The following is a 26,396-nucleotide window of genomic DNA, read 5'->3' as shown; positions in this document are numbered from 1 at the left end:
GCAGAGCACGGGCTCTAGGTGCGTGGGCTTCAGTAGCTGTGGCACGTGGCTCAGTAGTTGTGGTGCATGGGCTTAGTTGCTCTGCGGCATGTGGGATCCTCCCGGACCAGGGCTTGAACCCGTGTCCCCTGCATTGACAGGCGGATTCTTAACCACTGCACCACCAGGGAAGCCCCTTGTTGCTAATATATTGAAGTATGATGGAATATTGTATATTGATCTCAAGTCTTGTGACCTTGCTAAACTTGCTTATTAGATATAGGACTTTAAAAAAATATAGATTCCCTAGAATTTTCTGCATAGATGATCATATCATCTATCAATAGGGGTAATTGTATTAATTCCTTTACAATATTAAGCATTTTATTTCTTTTTCTTGCTTTATTGCACTTGCTAGAACTTCCAGTACTATATCAAATAGGAATTAAGTAACAATGGCTGAAAACTCCCCAACTTTGGTGAAAGATATAAATCTGTAGATCAAAGAAGTACAAGAGTGGTAAGAGTGGATTTTAGGAGGGAAACATTAAGTTTGACGTTAGCTATTAGGTTTTTATAGATGCCCCTTATCATGTTGAGAAGGTTCCCTTCTAATCTTAGTTTGCTGAGAATTTTGATCAGGAATGAATGTTAGATTTTGTCAAATGCTTTTTTCTGCATCTATTGAGATGATCATTTCTATTTTTCTTTTTCAGTTTGTTAATACGGTGAATTCCATATTAGAATTCCATCCCAGTTAGAAAAGAGGATCAGAAACAGTTCTAGTTCACAATGAATGATCAAAAATAATCACTTGGAGTTTCACACTGGTGTTAACTCTCCCGGTCTCTATCATAATATAGTTTGAATATATCTGGGCCATCTGTACATTGTGAAGAATGCTACAATGGTTCTTTACATTGCTGACATCATACTGGCTGGGCAGGATGAACATGACACAGCTAGCACACTAGAGACCTTGGTAAGGCACACACACTCCAGATGGTGGGAAATAAACACTGTGAAGATTCAGGAAACTGCCACTTTGGTAAGGTCCTATGGGATCCATTCATCAAGGGCATGCCATGATATCTCCTCCAAAGTAAAAGACTAATTGCTGCATCTTGCGTCCTCCACCACAAAGGAGAAAGCACAGTGACTGGTGGCCTCTTTGGATTCTGGAGACAACACATTCTTTTTTTTTTTTTTTTTGCAGTCCACGGGCCTCTCACTGTTGTGGCCTCTCCCGTTGCAGAGCACAGGCTCCAGACGCGTAGGCTCAGCGGCCATGGCTCACGGGCCCAGCCGCTCCGCGGCATGTGGGATCTTCCTGGACCGGGGCACGAACCTGCGTCCCCTGCATCGGCAAGTGGACTCTCAATCACTGCGCCACCAGGGAAGCTCTCTTTTTTTTAAAAAAAGATTTATTTATTTAATTTATTTTTGGCTGTATTGGGTGTTAGCTGTGGCACACAGGATCTTCACTGAGGCATGCGGGATCTTTCGTTGCAGTGTGCAGGCTCTTCATTGAGGTGCATGGGCTTCTCTCTACTTGTGGTGTGCGGGTTTTTTTCTTCTCTAGTTGTGGCACACAGGCTCCAGGGAGCGTGGGCCTGTAGTTGTGGCATGCTGTTCCAGAGCATGTGGACTCTGTAGTTGTGGCACACCGGCTCTAGTTGAGGCGCACAAGCTCAGTAGTTGTGGCATGCAGGCTTAGTTGCCCCATGGCATGTGAGATCTTAATTCCCTGACTAGGGATCAAATCCACAACCCCTGCATTGGAAGGCGGATTCTTTACCACTGGACCACCAGAGAAGTCCCTGGAGACAACACAGTCTTCATCTCGGAATACTCCTCCAGCCCAGGTAACAGGTGACACAAAATGCTCTCAACTTTGGGAGGGATCAGGTGCTCGTGTATATTTGTCTTTTTAGGATTTTTTTTTTTTTGATGTGGACCATTTAAAAAATCTTTACTGAATTTGTTACAATACTGCTTCTGTTTTATATTTTGGTTTTTTGGCTGCAAGGCATGTTGGACCTTAGCTCCCCGACCAGGTATGAACCTGCACCCCCTGCAATGGAAGGTGAAGTCTTAACCACTGGACCACCAGGGAAGTCCCTGTATATTTGTCTTAATTATTATTGTTAAGAAACAAATAATATAATATAATACTTTTTTTGTTTGTTTTACTTGAAAAAGGGACGTCTTTTTCTAATTTGAACCAAGACACCATATGTACTAGAATGTGCTTGAGATGAAACTTGTTTGATATCCATGGAGAGGAAGACAATGGTGGTTCTAGCCTGTGAGATAAGACACAAGCTAAATGCCCCCAAGTCTGTGAAAGCTTGGAAAGTGTGGAAGAAATAAAGGCCAAAGGCTCAAAATTTAATGTCAAACTATTGCTTACGAAACTCTGCGTGTAGGAGGAAATGCAGGAACAATGTAGTAGGAGGAAATGCAGGAACAATGTAGTGGCCCAAATCCTCAGGTTTCTTGGAACTTTGAAGTTACAGATGTTCTTTTTTTTTTTTTTTTTTTTTTTTTTTTGCGGTACGCGGGCCTCTCACTGTTGTGGCCTCTCCTGTTGCGGAGCACAGGCTCCGGATGCGCAGGCTCAGCGGACATGGCTCATGGGCCTAGCTGCTCCGCGGCATGTGGGATCTTCCTGGACCGGGGCATGAACCCACATCCCCTGCATCGGCAGGCGGACTCTCAACCACTGCGCCACCAGGGAAGCCCACAGATGTTCTTTTAATTACAGCTGTATAAGAAACACAAAAATATGGAATTGCCTTTCTCAGAGGTTGGGGCCCTTAAGACCTGAGTGAGAAATGAACATTTTTCAGTTATTTATTCAAGTATTTTTTCAGTCCTAACTTTTTTATCTTTCCTTCTGGGACTTGGTTGACACTAATGTTAACTTTTAAAATATATATATATTTTATTTATTTATTTATTTATTTTTGGCTGCATTGGGTCTTCGTTGCTGCGTGCGGTCTTTCTCTAGTTGCGGTGAGTGGGGGGCTACTCTTCGTTGCAGTGTGCGGGCTTCTCATTGCAGTGGCTTCTCTTGTCGTGGAGGACGGGCTCTAGGCGTACAGGCTTCAGTAGTTGTGGCTCGCAGGCTTAGTTGTTCTGCGGCATGTGAGATCTTCCCGGGCCAGGGCTTGAACCCGTGTCCCTTGCATTGGCAGGAGGATTCCAAACAATTGTGCCACCAGGGAAGCCCCGAAATTTTATATTTTAACTGGCTTTTTCTGACACCAGTCTACCAGGGCAAGGCGGGGTGCTGCCAGGCAGAGGTAGAGAGTCTGTTTCTCACTTGACCTCTGTTGACACCCAGGGGGTGGTGTTCCTTTTCACTGATGGGCAGAGGTGGGAGGTCTGGCTCCAAGTGTGATCTCCACTGACACCACAGGTTGGGGGTAGCCTTGTTACCTCTGGGCCATGGTCAAAGTCCTGACTCATTAGGTTTCTTGTGACACCATCCCAGCAGGGAGAATGAGAAGCCCCTTGTTACTGCTGAGTGGGGTGTAAATGCAGGCTTTTCACATGGTTTTCACTAACATGGTGAAACACGAGTGAGGCCCCAGGGGAGGCCTCATCGCCAGCCAGCGGGGATGAAAGTCTCCACCCTTTACTTGGTCTTCTCTGGCATCACACTGGCAGGGTGTTGGGGTACCTCCTTGCAGCCTGGACATGATGGAAGTTTAGGCTCCCCACTGGGCCTTTGCTGGTGTGAGTGTAGGTGGGGCTACAGTTTCTTCTGGGGGATTTGACTGGAGTATAAACTTTTTCGTCTAAAAGTTTCTGTCTTACTGGGTTGCTCCTTTCTTGGTCTCTTGACTAGAGAGACAGCAGGTTTTTGCTGGGGCCTTTTGTTGTTCCTTTCACCCACTGGCATTTCTGAGTTGCTGGCTTCTTCTGTTCCAGATCTGGGGTATGTGGGGCAGAAAGAAAACCTACAGAGGGGCTTCCCTGGTGGCACAGTGGTTAAGAATCCGCCTGCCAATTCAGGGGACACAGGTTCGAGCCCTGGTCTGGGAAGATCCCACATACCACTGAGCAATTAAGCCCATGTGCCCAGGGGTATTACAGCCATCTCCTTGCCAACTGTCATGCCCTTCAAGCTCCAGGGCTCCCTATGGCATCAGGTTAGGCTCCGCTGATACCACATTCTTACTTAGAATCCCCCCATCCCCACCCCAGCCCTGTCCTGCCTCTCTCAGCCCTTTTCTTCTAGAGAGCACTTCCACATGCACCCCAGCCCCCATTTCAGGCTCTGCTTCCAGGGAATCCCCTTACGGCAAGTGCTGCGTAAGTTGTGGGTCTAAATGTCAATGTCGCCACTCCTCCTGGGCAGTGTTGAGTGAAGAAGAGGGCTTGCTACCTCTCTTTCTCCTGCTCTGTCAGCCCCGACTCCACACGTACACACACAGGCACATATGCCTCCCTGCAGCCCCTCCTCCCCCACCTTCTGCTACTGAGCTGCTCCCCCGAGGAAGTGGGCTTGGAGGAATTCTGTCAACCTTGAGGCTTGATTATGAGCTTTTGGTTTTCAGATGAGACCAAGAGAAGGGATGCCCCACCTCACTCAAAAAGGAACAGAGCGATGCCTGGCAGCCTTTTTTTTTTTAAATTAATTTTTACTGGAGTATAGTTGCTTTACAACTGGCAGCCTCTTGTTACCTGCTCCCGGCCTGGCCTGACCTGACCCTGGGGACCCTGTAGGGCTCCACACTGCAGAACCACGGGGTCATCACTGAGAGGCCTGCCAGGTTCAGGCTTGCTGAGTAGCCACTCGACCACATTCCACGCGGCAGCCACAGTTTGTCTTGGCGAGGTGGCCCTCTAGGCCCGGCTCCAAGAAGGCCTGGGGAGCAGCCCAGACAAACCCGCTTTCGCCACAGAAGCCAAAGCTGGCTGGGCTTGAGTCGGTGTCAGCCCCAGTGGCCAGACCCTCCTCCACCCACCTGAAGGTGGACTCAGGCTCTGGGTGAGGGGTTGGATGTGTGGAGGGGGCTAGTGTCCCAGTTGGGGGAACCCCAAGAGAGGCAGCAGGGGCAGGGACGCAGGCCAGAGGGCTTTCCTGCCCAACCCTCCACCCTAAGGCAGGCCTTCAAGAACTGGGCTCACAGGATGGCTGCCCACTATAGCGTGGCCCTTGGCCATGGTGCTAGATGGATAGCCCCTTACACCCTAGCCATGGAGAGGCACCTACACCTCCCCTGGGAACCCTGGAAACCCAGCTCGAGGGGCCCACTGCACAGCGAAGGGTCTCTCAGGGGCAGCGTTCACTCCCAGGCTGGCAGGGAATGAGGAAGGAAAGGCTTTGGAGAACCAAGATGCCAGGATGCTGGGCCCCAAGGAATAACAGACCTGCTGTTGACGGTGTTTTCCTTCCCCTTTTAAACACTTGGCTCTTTCTCCCTCGTGCAGAAACAGTCTAGTTTCTGTTATTGCCCTGGTGGGAAGCCTCTTCTATATCTTTAGAATCATGAAGTCTCTTCCAGTCTGTCTCCAGTGGGGGGTGTCTATGGACTCAAAACACCCTCCTTCCCCTTGGCAGTCCCCTCAGCTCTAATCCCAGCACTTGCCCCCCCTCACCCCCATCTACCCGGGGGTGGCCCTCTGTGCTCCCTGCCAGGACTGAGGCAAGGAGGGGGTGGGAGTGGGGGTGGACACCTTCCCCTTTGAGAAGTGAGTGGAGATAGGGGCTCTTGGACAGATGGCCCACGAGCAACTTTCTGGAACTCCAAAAGAGGAGACCCAGAGCTCAGAGTCTAGCTGAGGACAGACAGGTTAGAATCGAGGTAGAATGACTTAGTGAGAGACTGATTTGCTTTTGTTCTTGTGTTTTTCCCTCCCCCTCTCCCAGAAGGCAGCAGAAGGTATCATGACAGGGTGAAGTACTGAGGTGGTCTTCAGATCTCTGCATTTTGTTTCCCAGAAACCTAGCTTCTTGAAGAGAAGTGGGGAAGGTGAGGGCCAATGGGTACATTCTGGGAGAGTAGCACAAAGAGAGAAAGAGATAGAGATAAAGAAAGAGAAAGAGACAGAAAGAGAGAGAGAGAGAGAGAGAGAGAGAGAGAGAATGGGGCTATATGTTAACAAATGGTATACCCTGGGTAAAGGAGACATGGAAGTGCACCATTAAGCATACAATTAATGCAGTTAATGCAGTGGTTTAACATTAGACATATAATGAATGTAATTCAGCACGTTAACAAAATAATGGAGAAATTCACATGATTCTCTCAATGTATGCACAGAAGCATTTCATAAAATTTGGCATCTATTCATAATTAAATTTTTTTTTAGAAACTCAGGAATAGAAGGATGCTCTAAAACCAAACATGATACTTAATGTTAGAAGTTTACCTTTTGAGGTCAGGAACAAAATAAAATTGCTCACTAACACTACTTCTAATTAACATTGTATTGAAGGCACCAGTGATGTATTTTGGCAAGAAAAGGAAAGAAAAGAAATAAGGATTGGAAATGAAGAAATAAGACTGTCCTTTACAGATGACATAATTATCAACTTAAGAAAATCCAAGATGGGACTTCCCTGGTGGCGCAGTGGTTAAGAATCCGCCTGCCAACGTAGGGGACACGGGTTCGATCCCTGGTCCAGGAAGATCTCACATGCCGCGGAGCAACTAAGCCCGTGCGCACAACTACTGAGCCCATGCGCCTAGAGCCCGTGCACCACAACAAAGAGTAGCCCCCGCTTGCTGCAACTAGAGAAAGCCCGTGTGCTGCAATGAAGACCCAATGCAGCCAAAAAATAAATTAAAAAAAAAAATCCAAGATAATCTATGGATAAAGTATTACTATATGTGAGCTAAGCGAGGTTGCTGAATACAAGGTTATTGTACAAAAATCAACTGTATTTCTATAAACCCACAACAAATAGCTAGGAAGTGGAATTAAGAAAATGATATCATATATAACAGCATAAAATAATCAGATACTGAGGAAGAAATAAAAGATGTGTAAGACTTCCACACAGAGGCCTATAAAATACTGTTAAGAGAAGTTTAAAAGATTTAAATAAATGGAACAATACATAATATTCATAGATTGAAATATTCAACATTTTAAAGATATCAATTCTCCATTAACTGATCTATAAATTCAATACAATCTCAATGAAAATTCAGGAGGCTTTTAAAGAATTAATAAATTGGGCTTCCCTTGTGGTGCAGTGGTTGAGAGCCCGCCTGCCGATGCAGGAGGCACGGGCTCGTGCCCCGGTCCGGGAAGATCCCACATGCCGCAGAGTGGCTAGGCCCGTGAGCCATGGCCGCTGGGCCTGCGCGTCCGAAGCCTGTGGCCCGCAACGGGAGAGGCCACAGCAATGAGAGACCCGCGTACCACACACACACACACACAAAAAGAATTAATAAATTGATTATAAAACTTAAATGGAAATGCAAAGGACCAAGTGTAGCTAAGATAATCATGAAGAACTGAGTTCGACAATTTGCTGTACTGGATATCAAAACTTACTATAAATCTAAAGAAATTAAGATAGTGTGGAATTGGTATAAAGGTAGACAAAAAGACCTGTACACATATGGAAACTTAATTTATGATAAAGGTGCCACTGACTTGCAGTGGAGAAAAGATGGTCATTTTAATAAATGGTGATGAACCAGTTGACTATCCATACAAAAAATAAATAAATAAATAAACTTGACCCCTAGCTCACACCATATATAAAAATCAAAATACCTTCTTGGTAAGACAGGAATAAAGACACAGACCTACTAGAGAATGGACTTGAGGATATGGGGAGGGGGAAGGGTAAGCTGTGACAAAGCGAGAGAGAGGCATGGACATATATACACTACCAAACTTAAGGTAGATAGCTAGTGGGAAGCAGCCGCATAGCACAGGGAGATCAGCTCGGTGCTTTGTGACCGCCTGGAGGGGTGGGATAGGGAGGGTGGGAGGGAGGGAGACACAAGAGGGAAGAGATATGGGAACATATGTATATGTATAACCGATTCACTTTGTTATAAAGCAGAAACTAACACACCATTGTAAAGCAATTATACTCCAATAAAGATGAAAAAAAAAGAAATTATAGTTTCATGGAACAGACAGAAGGAGGTATGCTAAATTAACAAATGCTTTTTTTAAAGGGAGAAGTGGGGAGTAAGAATCAGAAATACCTGTTACAATTTAATACACTAAATGTGGCAATAAATTATAGCTACATAAAAAAAATATCTTCTTGATTTGGGGGTAGGTGAAGATTTCTTAAAAGGATACAAGAAACATTAACCATAAAGAAAAGATTGATAACTTAGACTACATTCAACTAAGAAATTCTAGTTATCAAAAAATCCCTTAATGAGAGTGAAGAGCAGGGGAGTGTGAAACAAGTGATAGGAGGGCTCTCACGCTGGGGTTGGTGAGAGAGAGCTTGTCTGGTGTGGTGTTCTTATGAACACCAGACTTCAAAGCTGGTGGCTTCAAGGTGGCTCATGCCCTTCGGTCACCCAAAGGGTGTTGTTACCGCGTGCTGGAATGGCAGCAGAGGAAGGAAGCTTGTGGGTATACGTGCAAAGGTGTGGACAGGGAGGGGAGGGTGGCCAGCCCAGGCGCAAGAGCGAGGAGCTTCTGAGAATCACTGAAGAGCCTGGCTCTTCTAGGGGACAAAGACACTGTGTGTGATCTGTGAATTTTTTCCTATTTGGAGAAATCATCCTCGGGAAGAGAAAAGAGATTTGGGGGTCCACTTGAACCACCTCAACCATGTTTAATGCTTGCCTCATTCTAAGTTGATCATATGGCGGGGGAAATAGACCTTAGAGGTTACTCTGGCAAACAACTACTAGTTTATCTTCAAGGGCATGAGGCTTTATTTTTTTAACTTTCACATTTAGGTCCACAATCCATCTTAACTGATTTTTGTGAATGGTATGTGGTAGAGGTCAAGTTTCATTTTGTCTTATGAGTATCCAGTTGACCTAATGTCATTTATTGAAAAGACCATCCTTTCTGTACTGCATAGCAGTTTCCATTTTTCTGGGAGATTTTTCTTTTTCTTTTTGTTTGGCTGCACCGTGTGGCTTGTGGGATCTTAGTTCCCCAACCAGGGATTGAACCCAGGCCACGGCAGTGAAAGAGCTGAACCACCAAAGAGTTCCCTGGGAGATTTTTCTTTTTGAAAAAAAATAAGGGCCCTGCCAATAAGGGCAGGAATGGGAAGAATGAGGACATTTTGCAAAACAGTCAGCAGTAGGGCTGGTCAAAGCTGCTGCTGGGCTTCCCTTGAGTCAGTGAGACCTGTCCACAGTGGGTCCTGTCTGAGCCAAGTACAGCCCCAGAGGCTGCTCGAGGATGCAGGGCACAGCAGCCTGGTTCTGCTGGGAAACATATGTGGGAAGGAAGCAGAGGATTTCCTGGGAGATGCTCTGTCTCTAAAGGTCAAGCAACAAAGTATCTGACCGCCATCTTACTTCCACCCCATCGGCCCTGTGGAAAGAAAGCCCGGCGGTAGGCTGATGCCGGGAAGGGCCCCTTTGTCACCTGGCATCTTGGTACCTCAACTAGAAACAGTCTGAGCAGAATTTCTGTCACCTGGTCCCAGGAGAGGCAGGACCTACAGATGACGAAAAATTCATAAACTTACTTCAACTAGGAAAAACTTCCTCTTCCACAGGCTGACTGCCCGGGGCCACCTCCGGTACGCACTGTTGTGCCCCATCCAGACCCCTCATCTTTACCTCTTCAGTGTACACCTGTCTGACCCCATCTGCCAGCACTGCATCTCTTCCCCTGAGAGCTTTCTCTAGCTTCTGGGGCCTGTTACCACCTGCGAGGCCACTTAGAAGTTCCAGGAAGGTGGTGCTCCCCTCCTGCTGCCCCTGGAAGCTGCTGACCACTGACTGACAGAAGTCGGTGTATAAGTAAGTACACAAGCTCCATGGCCCCTCAGGTGGGAAATCTCTGAGGCGTGTGTTTTATACAGTTTCCCAGAGTTCCCTGGTGGGATTAAGCTCCAGAAAACTCACAGGAGTGACTTGCTCACAAGCACACTGTATTGGGCTTCCTTACTCTCCCTGCCTCCCTTCCCCCCTCCCTCACTGGTGCTTCCTGAGATTGCCTCCCAAATAAACCCTCTGAGCACAAATCTTTGTCTCAGGCTCTGCTCCTGGGGGAATCCACACGAAGACAACCTCCATTCCGGGTGCATGATGCCACCCTGACTGATATGAACGTAGGCACTGGGGCAAGGTTAGAACTTCCACCACTGGCCTGGGATGTCCAGCACCTGCAGGGGTCAGTCCTCATGAACCAATCAATCCTGTCTTGTCTACAAGGCCTCAGGACTGTCACTAGGCTAGGACCTGGTGATATGCTAGCATTTAGGGGCTTCCCCGGTGGCGCAGTGGTTAAGAATCTGCCTGCCAATGCAGGGGACAAGGGTTCGAGCCCTGATCTGGGAAGATCCCACATGCCGCGAAGCAACTAAGCCCGTACGCCACAACTACTGAAGCCTGCGTGCCTAGAGCCCGTGCTCCGCAAAAGTGAAGCCACCACAATGAGAAGCCCGCGCACCCCAATGAAGAGTAGCCCCTGCTCACCGTAACTAGAGAAAGCCCATGTGCAGCAACGAAGACCCAATGCAGACAAAAATAAATAAATAAATATGCTAGCATTTACTGGGCAGTGGGTTCTCCATACAGATTTATGTAAGATCAAGACCAAGCTTCTGCCACTCAGTTTAATATCATCCTGAGTCAGGATGGCTGGATCTATGGAGAATGGTGTCCCTTTCGACTAGAGAATGTTGCAAGCCCAGAGAGGTGTTCTGGCTGTGAGGCCCGGGAAAAAATGCCCTTGTTGCTTTGCTGGAGTTGCTGCAGATCCAGATGCAGACCCAGACTTGGTTGCAGGCTTGTCTGGTACTGACCCATGACTCATGGTCCAGTTTCACTCACTCCTCACTGATTTATTGGCTACAAAATGACCTGGTGTGATATTTGCCAGATTTGGTTAATAGTTTTCATCTCAAGTGATGGCCCTGACTAGAGACTGTGTTAAAAATGATTTTGTGACCCTGGTGGGTCTGTGGCATAGAACTGTTGGTTCTACTTGTTCATACCCCCTCAGGCTCACTGCTCCAGAATTTGCTTACAATATCCTACAACAAAGTCTACTGATGGCTTTTTCTCTGCAGGAGACACAGGCAGGCCAGAAGGGTCAGAGAGTTAATCTCCTGGGAGCAGCCCCCGGGCAGTGACAGATGAGGGCTGGAGGATCAATATCCCAGATCCTCTGCCCCTTGGGTGGGAAAACCCTGAGTTATGTTCTACACTGTCTTCCAGAGTTCTCCAGCAGGGAACCTGTCTCAGGTTCTGCTTCTTGGGGAACCAAAACCAAGACATGCGGGAAGAATATTGTGTTAGTCAGCCTGGGCTGCCATAATAAAATACCATAGACTAGGCAGCTTAAACAAAGAAATTTATTTTCTCATAGTTTCAGAAGCTAGAAAAGTCCCAGATCAAGGTGCAAGCTGATTTGAACCCTGGTGAGGACTCTTCCTGACTTGTAGGTGGCCGCCTTCTTGCCTGTGTCCTCACATAGTGGACAGAGAGCTCTGGAGTCTCTTCCTCTTCATACAAGGACACAGTTCTATCAGATTAGGGCCCCACTCTTATGGCTTTATTTAACCTTAATCACCTCCTTAAAGGCCCTGTCTCCAAATATAGCCACAAAGGCAGAGGGGTTTGGGCTCCATGTATGAATTTTGAGAGGACACAATTCAGTCCAGAGCAAACATCATAGTGATTAGCTCTGCCTGCTGTGGATGAGGGAGTGGGCAGTATTTATCTATCTATCTACCTCTCTCTCTCTCTCTAACCTGCCACACTGTGCTGCTTGCAGGATCTTAGTTCCCTAAACTGGGACCCCTGGCAGTGGAGGTGCAGAGTCCTAACCACTGGACCACCAGGGAATTCCCAGGAGTGGGCAGTGTTGACTCAAATGGTGGCTTGACGACAGTTGTGAGATCTACGAGGACAAATATCACATCTTATTTATACCAACCACGGCACCTGACCCATTCCAGGAACCTGCATCTGGTACAGATTAGCGCTCAGCAGATTATCAACGTGGGAGGGCCCTGGACCGTGGAAACTGCTTGGAGCCTGAATGGAGCAGGGCATGGCTGGCAGGTTTTGGGGCTCTGCAACACAGGCTGAAGGCAGGAACTGAGGGGAGGCCAGGCGAGCACTGAGAATAAAGCAGGATTCTTAGGTAGGAGGCTATCTCATCACGGGCCCCGGTGAGATGAATCCCAGGTATTGGCAGGAACACAAGAGAAGAAAGTGGAGGCCTCTAAAGGACAGGGCCAGCCTATCTGCCTTGGCAAGTATTATTTGTCCAGAGGGCTGCAAGGCATGGGCTCATGGGTTGGGGAAGGACAGGTTTCCAGTGGCCAGAGCAAAGGACTGCTGTCAGGAGGAGAGAAAAGGAAGCTTGAGGCCTGGAGTTGGACCCTGGGATCTCTGGACAGTGCATGAAAAAAGTGGCTTCCAGTGCCAGAAAGCTAGACCTTTGGGGTCTAGGGAACACGTTTCAGGGGGAGAACTGGGATTCATCCTAGCAGTTGGGTAGATGAGCCTGGGAATCTTGCCTTTCTACCACCCATCCTCCAAAACTCTGAGACAGGAGAGCTGGAAAGTGCCTAGGCCTGGGAAGGAGGGAGGAAGTTTGGGGTGTCACTTAATCAGGCAATCCTAGGAGCCAAAATTTGCCCCACCCAGCAGCCTCCAGTCAAGAAGGATTTCACTTCTGAGCCTCTGTACATCTGGGTAGTATTTAGTTGGCTCTGTTCTGGTTCCCAGCAATGTCCTTCTGACACCCCCAACCTTGGTCCTGCTCAGACAGCTGGGGGACTGAGTCCTCAGTGCCCAGAATGGGCTCCCAGCCAGAGTTCTCAGGGCTGAGCCGTGTCCTCCCACCCCTCCCCAAACCCCCCAACTCAGTACCCAAGAGCAGATATGGGGCAGGGAATACTTGCTCAGTTGAACTCTGATGCTGTTGAAAAAGTCCAAGGTATAAGAAGGCTGCCCAGGGGCATGGTTTAGAGTTGCAGAGCTGCTGAGAAAAGCAGACCCACACCAAGGAAGCAGACAAGAGAGGCTAGGTGGCCACCTGCACCTGTGTTTATTGTTTTCTCCAACCTCAGCAGAGCAGAGTATGAGACCAGGGGCAGCTGGACTCGTTCCATGGTTCTATGGGGCCAGCCAGAGTCATCTGTGTGTGGGGCCAGAGTCCATGAGACATCCACTGAGGGCAAGATCCACAACCAGGGGGCCTGGCACCTCCTCTTCTGCACCCTTCATGCCCAAAGCCCCCACCGGGATTCATGATGTGGCAAGCATGAGTGCTCAGGACTCAAAGGAAGTGGGGCGGCCACAGAATCAAGTGGCTGTCAGAAGCTCCATGGGAGCCTAGGCAGGCCTCCTGAGGCTGCTGGGCACCACCCCTCGTCCTGGAGAGTATTTGGGATGGTTGAGATGGGTCAGACGCAAACAGGACCTTCCCAGGCCACCTCTTCCTGAGCTCCTTATCATACTCCCCATCCCATGCTCCTGTCACCAGATGCCCTTGGTCTGCACAAGGTCCATCGCTTCCAGAGGAACCGACCCAGCAATTGAGGTCAGGCATCCAGCACCTCCACGGGATGCTCTCCTAACAAGAGCATCAGCACAGTGCTGGGGCTTCCAACCAGCCTCAAGGGAGGTGAGAGAAGCCTGTGGGACGGAGGGGCCCTTGAGCACAGGGAGGAAGGCCTCTCCCTGTTCAGGCCTGTGGGTTGAAGTCTGCCTGCAGCCCTGGCCCTGCATCTGTCTGTGCTGCCATCCAGGGCATGGGCGTGAATCCTGGAGGGACCACTAGTCCGGGCTCAGTGGGAACAACACCTGTAGACCTGGTGGGGAGAGGAAAAGATGAAGGTCCTGTAGGAAGGCCGGCTGCAAGCGGACAGGAAGCCACTTCTCGCCTCTTGTTCAGCCTGGGCCACTGGGCTGGGCTATGTGGCCCTGACAGCTGTCTAGATGGGCTCTGGAGAGGGAGACATGGACCCCAACACCCCATCCCTGCTAAAGTCTTTTGGAGAGAGCCCATCCAAGGTCAGGAAGGGAAGCAAGACTCAGCCAGAGACCTACCGTAATTAGGAGTACGCCAGGCCCTGAAGCCCCCGAGCTGGAGAGTGGAACTTGTCAGAATCTTCAAAAGGCTGGTCTGCAGTAACCAAGCAGGGGAGCCATAAGCCCTGTGTAGCCTGTGCCCCTCTCGACTGGGGGCAGCATGCAGGACATATGGCACTTTTTGAGGGCAGAACTATCAAGAGCCTTGAAGGTAGTCAGCCACCCCCAGTCCTAGCCTAGGCCCAGCACCACAGACAGTTAGGTGAGGTGTGCCCCCCAGACCTCTTAGGAGGTACAGCCCCAAGCCCTTGACCCCCTAGTTTCTTCAATCGAGAGACATGACTCTGGGCTCTTCTTCCCAGCCTGTCTCCTTCAGAGGGCCTGTCTCAAGGTGAGGAAGCAGACGGCCATGTATCAGGACAGCAAAGGGAAGAGGTCAGCCTCCAGGAGTACAGATACCCAATGCAGCGGTAGCAGCATGTCTTCCTCCCACACCCCCACGAAATTCATCACTTCCATCACCCTTGCCTCTTTCTAACCCCCTTCCCATGGTTTGCTGCAGGAGAAACTGGTGGCCTTCTGTCCTTCCTATTCCCTGCATTTTAAGCTCCAGACACACTTAGGTTAAGAAAAATTATCCAAAACTTGGAAACAAGGCTAAATATAACTGTGTTCCACTTTGAATTATCCTAGAGCATCATCTAACAAGCCCACCCCAAAAGTCATCTTATTCTAAGGGATGCAACTCTTTTTGACTTGCTATATACACTACTGGTTAGAACCCAGGCTTTAAGTTGGATGTTGACTTGGAGGAGATTGATAAATGGCAAATAACAATCATTTCACTAATGGGCTGCAGGAGGGGTGACCTGGTCTCAATTCCCTATCTGTAAATGGGGAAGGTGAAGCTGGGCTAAGCCTTATCTAAGGCCAGTCCCCCTCCATCCAGCAAGTGGCCTGGTCTCTCACAGTGGTGTGTGCTATCCTCCAGTGGACATAGGCAGGTACAGGTCAAAGGCACGCAGCCCACGGTGGGGTTTTTCCAGCTCTGCATGTTGGGTCTTTACTCTGGGCTCAACTGGATGAGGCCTCGAAGTGGTTTCCAGACCTTCTCCAACTGGTATTGTTGTCTCCTTGATGGTCCAGAGTGAGACCGTCCCAAGCTATGAGGCCCAGGGAAGTGGGGTCCAGATGGACCTCCTTGAACCCCTGCGGAGCTCCCTCCTCTGCAACCCCCAGGGAGAACTGGTCACCTGGCTTGAAGCTCTTTGTGAGATGTGGATGGAGTGGGCTGCGCAGGCCCAGCTGCTCTGCCAGGTTCCAGCGAGGCAGCACGGAGCACTCACCTGGAAGCCCCTCTCCATGGGCTCTGGGGCAGGCCTGGGGTGGGGAGCTGGGTGGGCGCAGCACGGGGGCGAAAGCACTCCTCTGTTTGACAGCGGAGATCATGTTGACAGGCGAGAAGGAGAAGACGCTGGTGGTGGGGGCAGCCGCCGGGAGGGACATAGAGGAGGCAGCGGCCAGCGGGGGGCTAGAGGGCATGACTCCAGGGCGGGGAGGGGCAGGCGCAGCAGGGAAGGCGGTGGGAGACACAACAGGGAGACAGCACCAGAGTGAGCAGCTCGGTTGCTGCCCTGGCATGAGAAGTATGCCCTGTGCGGGCTGCTGACCTGGGTGCCAGGCTCAGCCCACACTGGGGGCTGTGAGGGTCCTGGGGAGACCAGTACAGGGTAGAGTCTGGAGGCAGGCTGGGAGCCTCTGGGGTTGCGGGCTAGCATTTGCCCTTTTGGGGGTTCTGGAGACCCTTTCTTAGCATTGGAGATGATAGGGCCAGATGAGGTTAAAAACAAACAAACAAACAAAACCCAAAAAATGAAAGCAAAACCAGAACATCCAACAAAACCAGATACTGAGAGGTGCCCGCAAAGATGAGGCATGAGCAAGAAATGAAACAGGTTAGGATTCCTGCTGAAAACCACTGGGATTCTGAGACACTAAGAAACATTGATGGGCCCTGGGGCATCAAGGTTAGAGTCAAAGGTCAGGGTTCATAGCAGAGCTGGGGCAAGTGGCCAGGGACAAAGTTTGGGGGGTACACATAGGCTCTTGTTATAAGGCCCCTCTGTCCAGGATCACAGCTCACACAAGAACCCTTACTCCCCCCACAAATATGTTCCCCTTACCAATTACACTCCCTCCAACCCCTGACACTCTGTTCTCTTCCAGCTTAATGCAGGTCCTCATCATATTCAGCCCTGGTCCTGGAGGCCTCCTGGATCTCCCTCTTCCAGCAGGTCCATTTTAAAGAAAGGTACAGAGATCCAAATCCTCAGATCTTCCTGTTCCCTAACCCCCTAGCCCCCATGGCTGTGGCTTGCTCTCCTGGGAATAGCCAGGGAGCCTCCTGCACACAGCTTTTGCCTGCCCCTCCTTCTTGCAGCCTCCTCTCCTGGGGGCTTCTGCCCAGGCCATCTCTGGATTCCCCTTTCTACAACCTCATCTGAACACAATTCCCTGCCTCTCTCTTCTAAAGACCAATAAGACTGTGATTTGAGTGTTGTCCAGGCAGCGGGCAATGGGATGAGGGTGGGGGTTTCCTGAAAGAAACCAGCAGCCTGAGAAAGATGCTTTTGGTATCAGAACACCCCCCACCCACCCCCTTTGGAACAGTGATGCCTTCAACAGCTGCCCCTGTTCCAAATGTACTCGGCCCCATGGATCACCGTCTCCTTTTAAGACAATGCTGACTGCTAGCTCATGAGATCCATGGAGCTCCGTGGAGGGCTTGAAATAAATGCCAGAAAATGTACTGTATCTCTCAAGGCCCAGAGCTCACAGCCACATTTTGTAGCTTGGGTAGTACTGGGAGTTGTGGTTCAGTCCAGGGCTGCTGGCGGCTGAAGCAGAAGACAGAGGGGAGGTCCGAGCAGACAGCCTCTGGCAGGGACAGTTCCGGAGGTCATTACAGGCACGTCCTGGCAAACTCAATGAGAATGATGCCCACTGGAGCTTCACCACAAAGCGTCGTGCACAAGGGGGAGAGGATGGGGACTGGACAGGACAATCCCACCAGATGGGACTGACCCTTAGGCCAGCCCAGGGTGTCCCCAGTTGATGCTGGAGTGAGGCTTAAGCAGCTGTAGAATTCTTGATCTCCTGGCTGAATGGGAAGACCCCGGGTGGCTGGCTTTTGCCCACTGGGGCAGTGTGTTCCTCCACTGCTGACTGCACTGTGTGTGCGGCGGAGAAGGGGGGCTGGTGTTCCAAGCTCCACCAGCTTCGACCTGGGGGGCACCCTGAGAGAGGTGGTAAGAATACTTTCCAGAACTGAAGGGAAGTAGGAGCAGTGGAGCCTGGCCTGAGCAAAGGGGAGACAGGAGTCTTGGTGGGGACACCGGAGGGTCATGGTTTGTGTGGACACCAGCAACATGGGGCTTCTGGTCCCAAACATTGAGCCCAGGCCAGACGTAGAGAGCCAGACTCAAACCCACAGCCAAAAAGAGCAGTACTCAGGATGTAGGCCATGGGAAGGAAGGCTAGGCAGGTGCCAGATATGTTGGTCTTCAGCAATAGCAAACATATGACAGGGGACAGGCGAAGGAATGGCAGGAAAAGCCTCCTTGGCCAACCTTCCCCATTCCTCTGGCACGACAGCGTCTCCCAGGACTCAAGGTGCAATCTCTCTTACAATTGATGGGGGAGGCTCCTTGTATGTGAGCAGGGGTGGAGCAATCCCCCAAGCTGGGTGCTTTAAAAACATGTCTGCTGAATAGCTACGCTGTAAGAACCTGCAAACAGGCTGTTCTGGAATTTGCTGTTGGAAGGAGGGACTTGAGGGCAGTGCATGGTAAAAGCATAAACGCCCCGTCGCCCATCCACCCAGCTCTGAGCTGCCACCCCAAGAAGCCAGACAGAAGACGGTTAATGCCCACAGCCAGTGCTGGGATGTAAATTCACACACTCTTTCTGAACTGCGTCTGGGCCCTTTATGCACAGTGGCACATTCAGGTCTGAGAACAACCCTAGGCAACAGGTGGTACTGATCCGGTTTTACAGAGAGGAAACTGAAGTGAAGTAACCTGCTGAATGTCAGACAGCTCCTGATTTGGACAATCAAACTGTGAGTCCAGGTGTCTGACTACACAGAATTCTTGCTCTGCCCAACCAGATTGCTGGGAGCCACGTCTTCCCTCCTCAGGCCCCTGCCTCTCCTGGGGGGCGTGGGGCCAGGTGGAAACCTACTTTTCTTGGGCCCTGAGTTCCCTTGGGCTTCCGGCAGGGGGCACCAGCCCTCCTCCTGAAGTCCTGGCATAAGATTGGAAAGGTTGGCGGTCCACTAGGTTTAAGCAGGATGTCCCTGTGTTAAAGCTCGTTTCAGTAGGAGGGGAAGGCTAGAAGCCATGTGCACAACTGTTGTCAGCAAAGAGAACTAAAAGTGCAAGAAGTGCCCCGGCGCCGGGGTTGAGGGCTGGGTCTCCAAAGGCAGAGAGAGAGAGGTCGAACACAGAGAGGGCTGCCCTTGCCTCTGAGGGCAAGGCCAGGGTCGGTGCTCACGCGACAGGTGACAGGAGCTCCCCCCACCCCTCATAGGCTAGGATGGAGCTGGGCTGAGCCCCATTCTGCTCCCCGGGGCCTGGTCCCTCCCCCACTCCCCGGGAGGCAGGGGACACTCACTGGCGAAGGGCGATGTGGCCGTGGAGCCATTGAGGAAGCTGGGGGACGCGGGCACACCGAGGCCGGCCACGCCCGGCGCCCCGTAGCCGCCGAGGCCAGCTCCGAGGCCGCCGCCGTAGCCACTCTGCTGCGAGCCCGGGCTGGGCGCGAACCCGCGGGGGGACGCACTGCCGCAGCTGCGCGCGTAGCCTGCGGGAGAGCGGCCGTCAGGGGCGCGCGCCGGCAGGGAAGGGGCAGTCCGAGCTGCGCCGGCGGCTGGGAGGGCGAGGGCGGCGGGACGCACCCGGCTCCGGCCCTGGCGTGGCGTCCCCGACGGCAATGGCCAGCGGGCTGCTGAAGGCGTTGATGCCCACGACGGCGGGGTGCGGGTGGCTGGGGGCCAGGGGCCCGAGCGGCGCGGGCGCGCGGGGGGCGCTGTACAGAGCCTCGGCCACGTCTGCTGCGCGCTTCAGGAGGAGCTCCTGCGAAGACAAGAGCGGGCACGGCCGGGGCAGCCGCGGGCACCGGGAAGCGGGCAGCCCCGGGCCCGGCGCGGGGAGGCGGGCGGAGGCGCCATACCTGGTTGCCGCCGGGCACTCCGTACAGGGCCTCCGCCAAGTCGGCCGCCCGCTTCAGCAGCACTTCCTGGGGGCAAGGAGGAAAACAGCCGGACGGAGGGGCGGCCCCGGGGGCGGCAGAGGGGCCGGGAGCCGCCTCTTCTCCCCTCGGCCACCGGACACCCTTCTCCCCGCCCCGCTCCTCTGAGTACCTTGGGCAGCCTCTCGGGGTCTCCGGGGTGTCTGGGAATGACTTTCTGTAGCCTCTGGAATCCGTAGTCAATGGTGGGCTCATTCAGGGCTGGGGAGAGGGGCGGTGTTTGGAGGACGCCCCTCCCGGCACGGCGCCAGGGCAGGGCCAAGCCCGCCAGCAACCAGTCCGGGAGCCTTGCTGCAGACCTCCTCCAAGGCCAGCCCAAGCCTCTCGGAAAACTCCGGGCACTCGGGTCAGCGAGGCTCGGGAAGTTTCCTCAGTTCCTTTCTTGCTCATTCATTCAACAAATGTTTACTGAGCCAGGCTCTGTGCCAGCTGCTTGGCATTAACACACATGCACTATACGATCCCATTTGTGATTAGAAAAAAGGCAACTGTGTATATATTAGCTTCCGTATTCCTAGGGGCAGGACTGGAAAGTTTTGTCTGCATTTGGTCTTATCAGGAGTGAATTATTTATTATAAAAAAAGAAAAAAAATACCCAACAGTCTTCATGTATCACAGCTCTGGTGGCCTCTCAGCGGCACCTGACCGTTAGGGGTATGCCTGTGTCCCAGGAGTGGGCTGCCCCACACCCAGGGCTCTGGGGAGGACGCTGCAGCCTCCTAACCTGGCTCCCGAAGCCCTCCTCCTCCTCCTCACCTCCTCCTGTAGCCTGGCCCCGACCTATCTTACCAGCCTCAAAGCCCTACCTACCTTCTCCACCTCCAACTCTAGATTTAGTGAATTTCCTTTAGTTTCCCCTAAAACGTAAGGCACTCCTTCACCGGTCTTCGTACTTGCCATTCCTTCTCCGGGGATGCCTTTTCCTCCTCATCTCTACCTCCTTATTCACCCCTCTGGTTCCAGCTTAGCAGTTTAGTCCACACTCGTGCCTGGAGGTTTTCTCTGACAACCACTAGCTCCTCTATTGTGTAACTCTACCCACCCCATGCTGTGTTCCCTGTGTTCCCCCCTCACTCTTATACTGGAGCTCCCCGACAGTAAGTAGGGTCACTACTGAGTGTCCAGTGCCCCTTGAAGGGCTTGGTGAATGTCTGTTAGGTGGGGTGGGGGAATGGGGAAAAGTGCCAGATGGTGGATGTGGAGAGGATACGGGCCAGTGGTCAGATAGACCTGGGAAGGGGGATGAAGCCACATCTTCAGGAGTAGCTTACACTCCCGTCTTGTGTTAACTTCTCGCCCTGGCTTCATGCAAGGTGTGTGTGTGTGTGTTCGTGTGCATGCAACGTGAAGCCTGCGGTGGCTTGGGGGAACCAAGAGAACCGGGAAGATTTGGGGAGCAGCAAGCTATTTGGGGGCATCTTTGAAATAAATCTCCCTGTGGAGATGTTCTAGACACTGGGGAGTGCAGAAGGTGAAGGGGGTGGGGGGAGTTGCTCTGGAGAATGCTGGAGGCAGAGAGAATGTCCGGGCAGGGCGTCTGAGGACGTGGAGGCCAGGGAAGGAAACAGAAGCACAGGGAAAGAAGGTCCGGAGAGGAGGTGTCCTGGGATATGGGGTGAGTGCCAGCAGGGGCTTAGGGGGCCTGGCTATTCGCTGACTCCTACACCAGGGCTGGTGTGTGCGGCGTGGGGCTCCATCCCACAACCCTGGGCCTCCCTTCACCCCCCTGACTCCTTACCTGTGTAGACAAAGCGGCCGGGGGCTCCCTTGCAAAATTGCTTGGACTTGTAGGACAGGGTCACCTCCACCACCCCAGGGATGTGCCGTGGGGGCGTCTGCACCCGTATGGCGTGGGGCGTGATGAGCTGCGAGGGGAGAGGGGAGGCCTGCGGGTTCTGACCCGGCGAGGGCAGGGTCCAGCCCCAGGCTGGGAGGGAGACCGGCGGGAGCGGCCCACCTCACTCCACACGAGCACGTTCCCAAACACGACCTGCAACCCGTCGAAGAAGTTGTCGCCGATGACAATGACGGTGGCGCCGCCCGTGGTCCAGCCCTCCCCAGGACTGATGGCCTTGATGCAGGGGGTGGCAGCTGGGAGGCAGGAGAGGAGCCAGGTCAGGGGCCCATGCCAAGGTGGGGACTGGGGCTGGCTGGGCCTGCGGCAGCGGGGCTGGCCTGGGGGTCCTGACCTTCGGAGGGGTCCAGGCGGCGCGCCCTGCGGCCATGCTTGGAGTTGTTGTGCACAAACATGTTGTCGGACACGGCCAGCACGTGTCCATCCACGCTCACCGTTGTGGATACCACCACCTGTGGGGAGAGCCAAGGCCAGCCTGGCTGGGGCTTCCAGTAAGGGACTGCTGGGGGGCACTGGCAACTTGAGGCCGGTGGCTGGATACTGTAGTTCAGGGTCACTGGCATGGGGAAGAGCTTCAGCCCCTCTGGAGCTGAGCTGGTGGAAGGGGGACCAGCTGGGTTAGGTGACACCCTCAGATGCACAGTCTCTGGCTGCCCAGGGGAACTGACCTCCAGGAGCTAGAAAAATCAAAAGCCCTGAAGAAAAATCTCTGACTCCTCGGGCAGAGTGGCTACAGTTTTTGCACCCACACGTACCACAGGCTGTATTCCTAGCGCTCCAAGGCAGGAATGGGTCTTAGGCAAGTGGGAGTGAGTGTTTTGATGGAGGGGGAGCATTGGCCCGAGAGCCCATCAGCAGGAGCCCCCGCTCTTGGGAGGAAATTGGGGCTACCTCCTTCTACCCCCTACCCTTCACTGGGTGGGGTGTGCAGGTTGGGGATGTGCTAAGGGCAGCTGCTCTCTGCTTCACGCTATGCAAATTAGCTGGGTTGTTAATCATGTAAAAATGTCACAATTAGCATCTCCTTAAGTGGGACTCTAATGAAGCCTCCCTTGGCAGCCAGCTTAAGTTGAGACAGAGCTGCCCCACCCCCAGCAAGCACCAGGCTCCAAAGCACTGGTCTGTGCAGGGGTCTGTCCCTGGGGCCTTTCTCAGGGTGGCAGGGCCACAGCCTCCCCGGCCGCCCCATCAGTATAGGGCAGGTTTGCAGGGGAGAACTCTCTCCTCAGACCCACCTGGAAGCGGCGCATGTCTCGGGGATTCCCCGCATTCTTTAGGCAGTTCTGGTTGCATTTGAGGAAGAACTTGAGGAAGAACCTGAAACAGTGTGGTCGGTGGGCTCAAGGGTCTGGGGGTTCTAGAAACAGATGAAGATCCAACTGCTTCCTGCCACGCCCTCTCCCAGCAGGGTAACTTCCCCTCTGCCTGCTCACACGAGGCACATACCCCATATTCCCATCCTAAGCTGTATACACACAGGGTACATGTGACACATTCAGTAGACCTGTCCCAACGACAACTTCCCCATACAGAAAATCCCCCACCTCCACAGTGTACAGACCACACAGTGCTTAATCATCTCACAAAGTATATACTCATCACATCTATACACAGTATATCCATCCTAGAGAATACATCCATTATATATACTACATATACCTAGTACTCATGAATTATTGTATACACCGTATGTAGCAGGTACTTCCACTTACCTGTAAACTTAACCCACACCATGTATGTTTGTCATAGTATATGCCCATCACACACAGAGGGCATCCATATCACATAGTGTATCCTTCCCCCAGAGTATACCTATCAGCCACAAGATGTTTACTTACAACAGTATAACCATTATATCCACACTGTATATGCCTTATATACTACTACTCACAAGATACAGCCATCACACATAATGCAGACCCACCACACTCAGGGTATACCTTCACAGAGGCATACACAATATGTACTCTACATCAGGTTGGACTCATCACACACATGTGGTATGCTAATCACACAGAATCTATACCATCATGCACAGTGTGTGCCCATCCTACATAGTATATGCACAGAAAGAATATGCGTATATGCATTAGTGCACCATTTTTATGTTGTATATGATTACCCAGAATATAGTCATTGCAAATATTGTACTGTCATTACGGTAAAATACAATGTACTGTATGTAGAGGTCCCCCCTACAACAAATCCCTCTCACACACAATAGACTCCCTGCCCCGGCACATCCCCCGCAAACAGATCTCCCTCATACACATTCTATATCCCTTATACACATAGCAAAAACCTAACCACACAGAGCGTGTAGCCATCACATACACATGGTATACCTGTCAGACACACCGTACAGATACACGGCGAATACCTTCTTTTTCACATACGGTAATTAGAAAAAAGCACAGTATATGCAGCGATGTGACTGCTTTTTAGACAAACACATGAGAACTTGATCCTCCAGTCCCTCCGGGCAGTTGACGCGGATGGTGAGGCCTTGGCCCTGCCGCCCCGCCGTGAGGTAACCATGGATAATACTCTGGATTTGTACTCTTCATAAACTCAGGATACTATCAGTAATCTGCCTTCACCCCTACAGGACTCTGTGAGTATCCGGGAAGATGCCCTTTACAAAGCTGTAGTGTGCTGGGCTAAGGTCTGTGGGGGTCCTGGCACATGGCACAGCTTCCTGGGCCGCTCTGTGAGCTCCTCCAGCAGCTGCCTGTTTGTCAGCCCCCTGGTCTTGAACTCCAGATATGTATATCCGTTTAACTCATCAGAGTTGCCTCCAAACTCTACGAACATGAAATCAGATTTATTACAAGCTCTGAAAGCTTAGTCCCCAAAGAGGAGGTCCCCAAGTTCTGGGAGGGGTGGGCACCACTCCTGGACAGAGGTTTCCCAAGGGGGCCGTAGCTCATTGGGAGCTGGCAGCAGTCACTTTCCTGGAGATGCATCTCCCCTTGCACTCTGCCTGTGACCCCCTCAGCCCCTGTCGTATTCCCCCACACAATGGGCACCCTTCTGGGAACCGTTTTTAGTTCCCTTTCCATAGAGACATTACATCGGCACGCATTTTCATCCATAGTGGACACCACCCAAAGAATACTTTCATGTAGTGTAGACCTTCTATACACCCCCGCAGAGCATTTGGAGGTGAAGACACCTCATGTGACCCCAAAAAAGTGCACACTCGTGTAGACACCACACACGTGCCCTCTGTACCCAACCCCACTCCCAAACCTCCAGAACCCTGGGATGTGGCTGGAGATGAGGGCCTTCCAGGCACTGCCTCACTGTGTGGCCTGGGGTAAATCCTTTCACATCTCTGGGATCCTTCCTTATTCATGAACCAGGAGAGTAGTAATTGATGCTTGCTGAGGTCCCTTCCGATCCTGTCTTCATTTCAGCCTCCCAAAGCCTCAGGCTGCTGCTTCCTGCAGGATCCTGGCTCCCCCTGGGGAGTCCCCCTTGTCATCCCCTCCTGCAGCCCTTGCCTGGCAGGTCTCCCACCCCCTCCCTTCCCAGTACAGGTTGCATCTGTCCTTTGGGTCCACACCAATTCTCACTCCCTGTCTGGCCAACCTCTTCTGGCCCTTCTGGGCTTTGGAGACCACCCCTCCCTGAGAACCTCAGGGCCCTGCCGGTACCTCCATCTATGCAGGCCTGTCCTGGGACATTTCAGTTTCTGAGCCTCGTTGGCATTATCTGCAGAGTGGTGTTGAGTAAAAAGCAGCCACACAAGACCTGGGCCTTCTGTGGGGGATACTGACGGTCAGTCCTCTTTTTCTTTCTCCCTGAGCCTCTAGCTCAGAGCTGCACACAGTCAATGCCATCAGTGGTGGAAGAAGGGTGGCTGAAATCTCACCCACCACCAGATGGTAGTCGGTGAGGCTGTGTCCAGCCAGTACCCACCCAGTCAGAGGCCAAGCCGATACTAACACTGCAGACAGCCTGCAGCCCTACCACCAGTCTCAGGGTTGTTAAGCAAAAGCATCTACAACTTGAAAATAAGGCAAAAAGATGACAGTGAGTCCTTTCAAAGTCATTCTGGAACAGTGGTTTTCAAAGTGTGGTGTCCAGACCAGCAGCATCAGCATCACCTGGGAACTTGCTGGAAATGCAGGATCTCAGGCCCCACTGCAGACCACTGAATCAGAAACTGCTGGGGTGAGACTCAGCCATCTGTGTTTTCATAAGCCCTCCAGGTCATTCCGATGCGCCCTGAGGTTTGAGAACCACTGCTTTACAGCTGCACTACGCAATATGGCAGCCACCAGCCCCGAGTGGCACTGAGCACTTGAGGTTTGGTTAGTCTGAACTGCTGTAAGTGTAAAATACATACTGAATTCAAACACTTAGGAGAAAAGGAATGTAAAAATATCTCATTAGTAATTTTTTGGTGTTGATTACATGCTGAAATAATATTTTGGATATCTTAGGTTAAATAAAATATATGATCACAATTAATTTTACCAGTTTCAATTCGTTTTTTAAAATGTGGCTACTAGAAAATTTTTAATGACAAATGTATAATGGCTTACATCATATTTATATTGGACAGTGCTGTTCCAGAGTGTTACGCGGACAAAGCCACCTAAGAGTTAGCTGATTCTCTAGGAGAAAAATCTTTGACTAATATTTGCTATTAATGGGGGCCAGACTCTATAAAGTTAGGTGCTAATTTGCGGAAAACTGATAAGGTGCAAATGATTTTTGTTGGGAGAAATAAATAACTTCTGTTTGGTAGAGAAATGAGCCCTAAAGCTTACAATTTTATTGTCCTATGGACATTAACTAGCTTTGTGTCTAACTTGGCAATCTTAGTCAAGTATTTTCACATATCCTGTTTTCTCTCCCTCCCTCCCTCCTTCTCTCTCTTCTCAACTCTTTCCTCAACTGTCTGTATCAGTTTCTCTGAGCCTTCTTTGAACCAGCTTTGTCATCCTGCTGGTTCCTTCATTAATAAGTTACAGAAAACCTCAACACACGCTCAGTAATAATTTGTATGAGAATCATACTTCTAACATTTTGAATATTATGCTTTAAAAAGGGTGAC

At 51.3% G+C, this 26,396-nt stretch overlaps 1 protein-coding gene across 9 annotated transcripts in view; it reads right to left on the bottom strand.

The window, feature by feature from the left end:
* Window positions 1-13,126: 13,126 nt before the first annotated feature.
* The window catches only part of EBF4 (EBF family member 4), a 55,057-nt gene continuing 41,787 nt past the window's right edge, over window positions 13,127-26,396 (bottom strand). For 3 of the 9 annotated variants that reach the window (XR_003793323.1, XR_003793322.1, XR_003793319.1), the window contains 10 exons: window positions 22,564-22,645; window positions 21,663-21,780; window positions 21,431-21,564; window positions 21,212-21,338; window positions 19,585-19,673; window positions 19,395-19,460; window positions 19,120-19,297; window positions 18,837-19,025; window positions 14,181-15,706; window positions 13,164-13,942 (listed from right to left, as the gene is read on the bottom strand). Coding sequence is in view for 4 of the 9 variants with exons in the window: in XM_029221872.1 (XP_029077705.1) it covers window positions 17,125-17,458; window positions 18,837-19,025; window positions 19,120-19,460; window positions 19,585-19,673; window positions 21,212-21,338; window positions 21,431-21,564; window positions 21,663-21,780; window positions 22,564-22,645 (1,414 nt within the window). In the remaining 5 variants the exon portion in view is untranslated. Of the gene's footprint in view, window positions 13,943-14,180; window positions 17,459-18,836; window positions 19,026-19,119; window positions 19,461-19,584; window positions 19,674-21,211; window positions 21,339-21,430; window positions 21,565-21,662; window positions 21,781-22,563; window positions 22,646-26,396 lie in introns of those variants that run through there. The other 6 variants (XM_029221869.1, XM_029221868.1, XR_003793320.1 and 3 more) reach the window with 6 other exon arrangements.

Source organism: Monodon monoceros, unplaced genomic scaffold, assembly GCF_005190385.1.
Source record: "Monodon monoceros isolate NGI ecotype Baffin Bay Population unplaced genomic scaffold, NGI_Narwhal_1 Super_Scaffold_13, whole genome shotgun sequence".
NCBI lineage: Eukaryota > Metazoa > Chordata > Mammalia > Artiodactyla > Monodontidae > Monodon > Monodon monoceros.
The sequence above is the reverse complement of the archived record's forward strand: the minus strand, read 5'-3'. Positions and strand labels throughout refer to the sequence as shown.